This window comes from Gorilla gorilla, chromosome 4 (genome assembly GCF_029281585.2).
Source record: "Gorilla gorilla gorilla isolate KB3781 chromosome 4, NHGRI_mGorGor1-v2.1_pri, whole genome shotgun sequence".
NCBI classification, from domain to species: Eukaryota; Metazoa; Chordata; class Mammalia; order Primates; family Hominidae; genus Gorilla; species Gorilla gorilla.
In genome coordinates this window covers 32,191,949-32,201,954 of record NC_073228.2, presented here as the reverse complement: position 1 = coordinate 32,201,954, position 10,006 = coordinate 32,191,949, and the positions used below count along the sequence as shown (strand labels likewise).

At 44.8% G+C, this 10,006-nt stretch overlaps 1 protein-coding gene across 7 annotated transcripts in view; it reads right to left on the bottom strand.

Annotated features, from left to right (window-relative positions):
- Nucleotides 1–459: 459 nt before the first annotated feature.
- Nucleotides 460–10,006, bottom strand: part of TUBD1 (tubulin delta 1) — a 33,712-nt gene continuing 24,165 nt past the window's right edge. For 6 of the 7 annotated variants that reach the window (XM_031010984.3, XM_031010985.3, XM_055386716.2 and 3 more), the window contains 3 exons: nucleotides 7,415–7,555; nucleotides 4,487–4,670; nucleotides 460–1,413 (listed from right to left, as the gene is read on the bottom strand). In XM_031010984.3, coding sequence (XP_030866844.1) covers nucleotides 1,311–1,413; nucleotides 4,487–4,670; nucleotides 7,415–7,555 — 428 coding nt within the window. In that variant the 3' untranslated portion in view covers nucleotides 460–1,310. The remainder of the gene's footprint in view (nucleotides 1,414–4,486; nucleotides 4,671–7,414; nucleotides 7,556–10,006) is intronic. The other variant, XM_055386715.2, reaches the window with a different exon arrangement.

Here is a 10,006-nt window from a genome sequence, read left to right as displayed (position 1 = left end):
TGTACCAGCTGAATACCTATAAGTAATTTCATTCCTTTTTTTTTTTTTTTTGAGACAGTCTTACTCTGTCACCCAGGCTGGAATGCAGAGGCACGGTATCAGTTCACTGCAGCCTTGACCTCCTAGGCTCAAGTGATCCTCCAACCCAAACCTCCAAAGTAGCTCGGACCATAAGTGTATGCCACCACACCCAGCTAATTAAAATTTTTTTTTTTTTGTAGAGATGGGGGTCTTACTGTATTTCTCAGGCTGGTCTCAAACTCCTGGCCTCAAGTGATCCTCCCACTTTGCCCTCCCAAAGTGTTGGGATTACAGGTGTGAGCCACCATGCCCAGCCCATTATAAGTAATTTTAAAGCAATAATTGAATAAAATCAATATCTGCTCTGGCATTCCAAGATCCAAAACAAAATTTGAGCCAATTTTCTCATGCCCAAAAAGTTTAAGAAAAGCACACTAAGTACACATTTACCTATTTACTTTTGTACATAAGCATAAGCATTTATTACCAAAATCCTCATATTTATTTTTAAATAGCTGCTTAGAGTGGAAACTTACCCTGTTACAGAATATTCAAAATACATGTTCACACCGTAGCATTTGACAACATCTCCCTCCTGTGGTTCAAAGCATTCATTTCAAACATGAATATATTACGTACAGAATTATAATTCCTTAGCTTGAAATTATGCTGTGAAAGTTTGGTTCATGCTTTGTGAGTTGTTTTTGGAGTTGTTTTGGAGTAAAGATTTAGGAACATGTAGACAAAGAGAATATTCTCTTTTCTTGGCTAGTTCCAGAGTCCCAACATTTCAGCAAAGTGTTTCCCCAGTTCTTTATAAAAGCACCATTTTTTTTCTTACAAATGAAATACCAAGTGAATGTTTTCATTGAAAACATGCGATTCTCCATTTAAAAAGTTTTCTTCCTTTTCTGTGGGCATAGTATGCAGAATAGACTCAGCATTCTACATGGTTACTTTAACAGAATGGAACTTTGAAAACTTTTTTTTTTTTTTTTTTTTTGAGACGGAGTCTCGCTCTATCGCCCAGGCTGGAGTGCAGTGGCGCAATCTCGGCTCACTGCAAGCTCCGCCTCCTGGGTTCACATCATTCTCCTGCCTCAGCCTCCCGAGTAGCTGGGACTACAGGCACCCGCCACCGCGCCTGGCTAATTTTTTGTATTTTTTAGTAGAGACGGTGTTTCACCGTGTTAGCCAGGATGGAGAACTTTGAAAACTTTACAGAGAAAATAGTATTGAAAATATTTTAGTCCAAAAATGCCTTAAGGTACTTTTCCCATTGTTCAAGATCAGAGATTACAGTAACTGGCAACAACCTGCTCTAATGACGTGAAACTGTCTAAAAAGTCCTCTTCTTCGATTCCAAATTTTGTGTACTGATGAATGTAGGCTCTGGTAGAAAAAAAAAAAACAGAAATTACAAAATAAAAAATGTCTGGCAAATGAGTAACTCTTAAATAATAAACAGACCTTTTCTAGCTGATGAACATTTGAAGATCACATAATCGTTCAGAAGTCTTACATTTGCTTTGTTTACTCCAAAGATTAGTGAACTTTTTTTTTTTTTTGAGACAGAGTCTTGCTCTGTCACCTAGGCTGGAGTGCAGTGGCGTGATCTCGGCTCACTGCAACCTCCACCTCCCAGGTTCAAGCGATTCGACTGCCTCAGCCTCCCGAGTAGCTGGGATTACAGGAACGTGCCACCACACCCAGCTAATTTTTGTATTTTTAGTAGAGACGGGGTTTCACCATAATGGCCAGGCTGCTCTGGAACTCCCAACCTTAGGTGATCCACCCGCCTCAGCCTCCCAAAGTGCTGGGGTTACAGGTGTGAGCCACCACGCCCAGCCTGAACTTTCAAAATTTATGTCAAGCTCCCTGTTTTTTCAGTGTCCAAAAAACTGGCAAAGGAGAGGCACCCGGGAAAGAGCAGCATGTTCAGATTTGGCTATCTACTCAGTGTATGTGTGTATATATATATATATATATATATATATATATATATATATGACACCCTATATGCAGTATAAACTCTGAAAAGTGCCTGAAAAGTTTCATATAAGCCTTGAAACTAGAAAACACATCAGTCCAGTTCTAGGAATGGAGTGAAGCCTCCCAGGTGCTCCCAGGACATTTAATTTGTAGTTATGCCAGGGTGGTCCTCTCAATCCCTCCCACCCCACAAAAATTTTTTTTTTTTTTTTTGAGACAGGGTTTTGCTCTGTCTCTGTCACCCAGAATGGAGTGCAGTGGTGTGATCTCGGCTCACTGTGACCTCCGCCTCCTGGGGTGAAGCAATTCTTCTGCCTCAGCCTCCCAAGTAGCGGGAATTACAGGTGCGTACCACCACACCTGGCTAATTTCTGCATTTTTAGTAGAGGTGGGGTTTCACCACGTTGGCCAGGCTGGTCTTGAATTCCTGGCCTCAAGTGATCCACCTGCCTTGGCCTTCCAAAGTGCTGGGGTTACAAGCATGAGTCACCATGCCTGGCTGCTCCCCGCAAATGTTCTGAGGCACAAAAATCATGTGCAAAAAGAGTATCAAGGGCAGACATGAATTAAATTGACATAATAATGGCTGCTACCATTTAACGAGAGTAGGAAGGGAATGACACCAGAAGAGGACAGACTTCATGGCCCTGTGGAGTGGGTTTGTTTGTTTGTTTGTTTTTGAGACAGAGTCTCGCACTGTTGCCTGGGCTGGAGTGCAGTGGCACCATCTTGGCTCACCACAATCTCCACCTCCCAGGTTCAAGTGAGTCTCCTGCCTCAGCCTCCCAAGTAGCTGGGATTACAGGTGCCCGCCACCACGCCCAGCTACTTTTTGTGTTTTTAGTAGAGACGGGGTTTCACCATGTTGGCCAGGCTGGTCTCAAACTCCTGATCTTGTGATTCACCCACCTTGGCCTCCCAAAGTGCTGGAATTACAGGTGTGAGCCACCGTGCCCAGCCTGAGTGGGGTTTTATGGAATGGTCACATGCAGGATGGCTGGGCCCTGGGGTATCCGAGCTAATGAAAGTTATAGGTGGCTGGGCACAGTGGCTCACACTGGTAATCCCAGCACCTTGGGAGGCCAAGGCGGGCGGATCACCTGAGGTCAGGAGTTCGAGACCAGCCTGACCAACATGGAGAAACCCTGTCTCTACTAAAAATACAAAATTAGCTGGGTGTAGTGGTGCATGCCTGTAATCCCAGCTACTTGGGAGGCTGAGGCAGGAGAACTGCTTGAACCCAGGAGGCAGAGGTTGCAGTGAGCAGAGATCGTGCCATTGCACTCCAGTCTGGGCAACAACAGCGAAACTCCATCTCAAAAAAAAAAAAAAGAAAAAGATAGTTAGAAGCCTTGTCCACTCATTTGAAGAATTTTGCTTTGACTTAAGTAACTGTGGTAGAGATCAAGAAATCTGCTAAAACATGTTAGTATGAAGTAGACATTTCTTAGTATCAAACCGAGTTGAATTTAATCATAATCTTATTGAGGAACATAAGGATCTTCCACTCTCCCAAGAATCTTATATTTTTTAATTCAATTTAATTTTTTTTTGAGATGGAGTCTCGCTCTTGTTGCCCAGGCTGGAGTGCAATGGCATAGTCTCGGCTCTCTGCAACCTCCACCTCCTGGGTTCAAGCGATTCTCCTGCCTCAGCCTCCCAAGTAGCTGGGATTACAGGCACCCACCACTATGCCAAGCTAATTTTTGTATTTTTAATAGAGATGGGGTTTCACCCTGTTGGCCAGGCTGGTCTTGAAATCCTGACCTCAGCTGATCTGCTCTCCTCAGCCTCCCAAAGTGCTGGGATTACAGGTGTGAGCCACCATGCCCGGCTGGATCTTATTTTTGAAAACTATCTTATTGTCCCTGCTTCATAATAAAATTCTACTTTAATAATGTCAAACAATTACTGAGCATTTACTAGCCACGCACTGTACTAGCTGTTTTACAAGATTATCTTATCTAATCCTCGCCAGAAATGTCCTCAGTTAGGACCCACTTATACAGATGAGGCAATGAAGCCTGAAGTCACGTGCCCAAGGCTTTCATACCTTCACACCTACAAAGTAGTAACTATGCTTCCTGCAGATCAGACCTCATGCTTTAACGCTACAGTATCTGCTTGTAAGTTAGAAAGGCTGCAGTGCATGGTGGCTCATGCCTGTAATCCCAGCACTTTGGGAGGCTGAGGTGGGCAGATCCCGAGGTCAGAAGTTCGAGACCAGCCTGAGCAACATGGTGAAACCCTGCCTCTACTAAAAATACAAAAATTAGCTGGGTGTGGTGGTAGGCGCCTGTAATCCCAGCTACTTGGGAGGCTGCAGCAGGAGAATCACTTAAACCCGGGAGGCGGAGGTTGCAGTGAGCCAGTGAGCCGAGATCGTGCCACTGCACTCCAGCCTGGGCAACAGAGTGAGACTCTGTCTCAAAAAAAAAAAAAAGAAAGGTTTGTAGACTTATTTTATACTTACTTTGAAGCAAACATATTCCATGCCTTCCCAACAATCATATCAAGTGGTTTTACTAAGAACTGGCTGTTGCTGACCAACACTGCAGACTTCTCATATTTGCTAAAGGCCCGCTGGGTTTTCCACACGTTGAAAGCATTAACAGGCTTCAACCAGGAAGTATACAGAGCTGGATCTTTAAATCCCTCTAGAGTAAAAACAAGATAAGCCGTCTTTTTATAGCATAAATTAGTAATTGTGAAAACAAATAAACAAACAGATATTTTCTTGTCTATTTCATCAGAGATCTTTTATTTTGCCTTTTAAAACTTGTGATGGCTGGTGCAGTGACTTCCAGCAATTTACGAGGCGGAGGAGGGTAGATTGCTTGAGCCCAGGAGTTCGAGACCAGCCTGGGCAACACAGTAAAACCCCATCTCTACTAAAAATAAAAAATATTAGCTGTACATGGTGGTGTGCATTCTTCTTAACACTTTTCTGAAAGGTGTGAATTATTACTAATTTTTTTTTTTTTTTTGAGACAGCCTGTTGCCCAGGCTGGAGTGCAGTGGCATGATGTTGGCTCACTGCAACCTCTACTTCCTGGGCTCAAGCAATCCTACCACCTTAGCCTCCTGAGTAGCTGGGATTACAGGTGCCCGCCACCATGCCTGCCTAATTGTTGTATTTTTTGTAGAGATGGGGTTTCACCATGTTGGCCAGGCTGGTCTCGAACTCCTGGCCTCAAGTGATCCACCTGCCTCAGCCTCCCAAAGTGCTAGGATTATAGGCATGAGCCACTGCACTGGTCCCTTTCTTTTCTGTACAATGAATATGGATCATTTATTCGAAAATAATATACTGCTAGTTTTGTTTTGTTTTGTTTTGTTTTGAGACAGGATCTTGGTCTGTCACCAGGCTGGTGTGCAGAGGCACTATCACAGCTCACTGCAGCCTTCACCTCCTGCCCTTAAGTGATCCTCCCACCTCAGCCTCCCAAGTAGCTGGGACTACAGGCACACGCCACCATGCCTAATATTTTTATTTTTTGTAGAGATGGGGTCTCACTATGTTGCCCAAGCTGGTCTCAAACTTCTGGGCCCAAGCAATCGTCCCACCTCTGCCAAAGTGCTGGGATTACAGGTGAGAGCCACTGTGACTGGCCCTATTTTAAATTATTATTTGTTCTTTCTCTAAGGGGCATTACAGGGACTAGATTGTTTGGTTTTCTTTTTTCTTTTTGATAATGGATCTCACTCTTGTTGCCCAGGCTGGAGTACAGTAGCACCACCATCATTGGTCACTGCAGCCTCAAACTCCTGGGTTCAAGTGATCCTCCTGCTTCAGTCTCCCTAGTAGCTGGGACTACAGGTGTGCACCACTATACTTGGCTAAAGTTTAAAATTCTTTGTGGAGATGGGGTCTCGTTATGTTGCCCAGGCTGGTTTCGAACTCCTAGCCTCAAGCGATCTTCCTGATTTAGCCTGCCAAAGTGCTGGGATTACATATATGTGCCACTGTGCTGGGCCTTGGTTTTCTTTGCATCACAACAAGAAGTAGCAAACATGATACTTGCTGAAGTCATGATAAAATGAACCTGGAAACTTGCCATAGAAAAACAAAGCTAGTAAGAATAATGCCCTTTCAGCTGGGCGCAGTGGCTCACACCTGTAATCCCAGCACTATGGGAGGCCGAGGCAGGTGGATCACTTGAGGTCTGCAGTTTGAGACCAGCCTGGTCAATATGGTCAAATCCCATCTCTACTAAAAATAAAAAAATCAACCGGGCATGGTGGCACATGCCTATAATCCCAGCTACTTGGGAGGCTGAGGCAGGAGAATCACTTGAACCTGGGAGGCAGAGGTTGCAGTGAGCTGAGATTACACCACTGCACTCCAGCCTGGGTGACAGAGTGAGACTCTGTCTCACACACACACAAGAATAATAATGCTCTTTCAACTTCCTGAAAAATTTGTAACAAAATGCTTTTCACAGATACCACTGGTTGTCCAGCAATTCCTGCTCCTTAGCAATTCCCGTTCACCCCTTCTTCCTTAGTATCAATTCCCCTAAACTTTAACTGAACTTGCAGTGAGGTGTGGCACAGAACTCGGTCCCAGTCAATGGGACAGAAATTCAAGTGTGATATGGGACTTTCAGAAAAGGAGGCAAGCCTAGCTGGGCGCACTGGCTCACGCCTGTAATCCCAACACTTTGGGAGGCTGAGGTGGGCAGATCACCTGAGGTTAGGAGTTTGAGACCAGCCTGGCCAACATGGAGGAACCCCGTCTCTACTAAAAATACAAAAATTAGCCAAGCATGCTGGCATCTGCTTGTAATCTCAGCTACTCAGGAGGCTGAGGCAGCCGAACTGCTTGAACCTGGGAGGCGGAGATTGCACTGAGCCGAGATCACACCACTGCACTCCAGCTTGGGCAACAGAGTGAGACCCCGTCTCAAAAAAAAAAAAAAAAAAAGGAAAGGAGGCAGGTCCTTCTCTGCTCATTTCTATAAGGAGGCAGCCAGATGGTAAAGTAAGGGTGACAGGGAAGCCAGATGTTCAGAAAACAATTCTTTTTTTTTTTTTTTTTAATAGAGACAGGGTCTTGCTCTGTTGCCCAGGCTGGAGGGCAGTGCCATAATGATGGCTCACTGCAGCCTTGACCTCCTAGGCTCAAGCTATCCTTCTGCCTCAGCCTCCCAAGTAACTGGGACTACATGCGTGTGCTACCACACCCGGCTAAAGGAATTATACTTTTATCTTGTTTAAACCACTTCTATATTGGTGTCTAGTCACATACTAACTGATGCCATGGTCAAATTTTGCCACTAAAACACACAGTTATTACTTTCCTTTCTCCAAGAACACAGGGACTTTTTAAAAACCATTTGTACCATATAGCATGTACAGGTACAAAATGTAAATCTTAATTTTCACCTGAATTTCTTACCCACATCTGCACTTTGCACATCTTTCCCACGAAGAATGACCAAGTTAGCAATGGAAGTGTTAAAATGCAGGTCCTTGTTGAGAGACATTTTACTAAGAGGAGGAAGTCCTGATAAAGGAGGCCGTACATGCCTATCAATACCTACCAAAAGAAAAAAAAAAGCAAGAGGTTTTATTTTATTTTGTTTACTTAGTTTTTTGAGATGGAGTCTCACTCTGTTGCCCAGGCTGGAGTGCAGTGGCATGATCTTGGCTCACTGCAACCTCCGTCTCCCAGGATCAAGCGATTCTCCTGCCTCAGTCTCCCCCAGTAGCTGGGTAGACAGGATTACAGGTGTGTGCCATCACGCCCAGCTAATTTTTTTGTATTTTTAGTAGAGACGGGGTTTCACCATGCTGGCCAGGCTGGTCTCGAACTCCTGACCTCGAATGATCTGCCTGCCTCAGCCTCCCAAAATGCTGGGATTACAGGCGTGAGCCACTGCACCCAGCCCAAAAGCAAGAGATTTTATAAATGGCTTTGAACAAGAGGAGAAAAATGGTCTTGTGGTATGTGTATTTTGGTTTTTTTTTTGGACAGGGTCTCTTGCTATGTCACCCAGGCTGGAGTGCAGTGGCTATTCACAGGTGTGATCATACCTCACTGCAGCCTCAAACTCCTGGGCTCAAATGATCCTCCCGCCTTATCCTTTGATGTAGCTGGGACTATAGGCATCATTTTTCCTGTTTAAAAGGGAGGGTCTACCAATTCTCCTATGCCTACTCCACTAGACTTTGTTGGGGCAAAAAATTGTACTCAAAGGGCTATACTCAAGAAATCTTAGGATGGGTGTGGTGGCTTATGCCTGTAATCCCAGCAGTTTGGTAGGCTGCGCTGGGAGGATCTCTTGAGTCCAGGAGTTCGAGACCAGCCTGGACAAAATAGCGGACTCTGCTTCTTAAAAAAATACAAAAATTAGTCTGGCATCTGTGGCATGCACCTATAGTCCCAGCTACTTGAGAAACTGAGTGGGGAGAATTGCCTAAGCCCAGGAGGTCGAGGCTACAGTGAGCGGTGATACTGCCACTGCACTCCAGCCTGGGTGACAGTGCGAGAAATCCCACTTGAGGAGTATAAATCCATGCTGCTTTTGGAGGATAAGATTTTGGACCGATGTGCTAATGGGATGTAACTTTTGGGGGCTTTGGGAGGGGAGGAGTGTACTGTGCATGTGGGAGGACATGACTTAGAGACAGCGCAGAGAACAGTAGTCAGCCTCCAAAATGACCCCAATCATCTTTGCTTCCTGGTATTCAAGCCCTTGGGCAGTATGCTCTCACACTGGAGAGGGCTGACCTTAACCAAAAGGATGTTGCAGAAATAACATCACAAAAGGTCACAAAAGGCGTTAACTTCAAGGCCGGGCATGGTGGCTTACGCCTGTAATCCTAGCACTTTGGGAGGCTGAGGCAGGCGGATCACTTGAGGTGAGGAGTTTGAGACCAGCCTGGCCAAAATGGTGAAACCCCATCTCCACTAAAAATAAAAAAAAAAAAAAAAAAAAAAAAAAAAAAAAATTAGCTGGGTGTAGTGGCAGGTGCCTGTAATCTCAGCTACTTGGGAGGCTGAGGCAGGAGAATCGTTTGAACCCAGGAGGCAGAGGCTGCAGTGAGCCAAGATCATGCCACTGCACTCCACCCTGGGCAACAGAGCGAGACTCCGTGTCAAAAAAAAAAAAAAAAAAAAAAGGCATTAACTTCTGCCTTGCTCCCTCCTGGATCACATATTCTCCCTAATGGTAGAACATGCAGAAACAGATACTGATGGTGAGAGAAATAGGGTAAATCTTTACGTAGAGGCCAGGCGTGGTGGCTCATGCCTGTAATCTCAGCACTTTGAGAGGCTGAGGTGGAAGGATCACTTGAAACCAGGAGTTCAAGACTAGCCTGGGCAACATAGTCAGACCCCATCTCTACAGAAATAAAAGAAATAACAAAATTAGGCCAGGTGCAGTGACGCATGCCTGTAATCCCAGCACTTTGCGAGGCAGAGGTGGGGGATCACGAGTTCAAGAGATCGAGACCATACTGGCCAACATGGTGAAACCCCATCTCTACTAAAAATACAAAAATTAGCTGGGTGTGGTGGCACACGCCTGTAGTCCCAGCTACTCAGGAGGCTGAGGCAGGGGAATCACTTGAACCCGGGAGGCAGAGGTTGCAGTCAGCCAATATTGCGCCACTGCACTCCAGCCTGGCGACAGAGCGAGACTCCATCTCAAAAAATAAATAAATAAATAAATAAGAAAATTAGTCACTTATGGTGGTACACACCTGTAGTCCTAGCTATAGGAAGCTGCAATAGGAGGATCACTTGAGCCCAGGAGTTTGAGGCTGCATTGAGCTATGATTGCGCCACTGCATTCCAGCCTACGTGACAGAGTGAAACCCCATCTCAAAAACAAAACAAAACAAAATCTTCCCACAGAGCAAAGAATATATGAAGAGTTATAAAACTAGATCCTTCAACCTGGTTTGTGCAATATATATATATTTATTCATATACTATTCATACATGTGTATGAAAACATTTATATGTTCAAACTATACAACT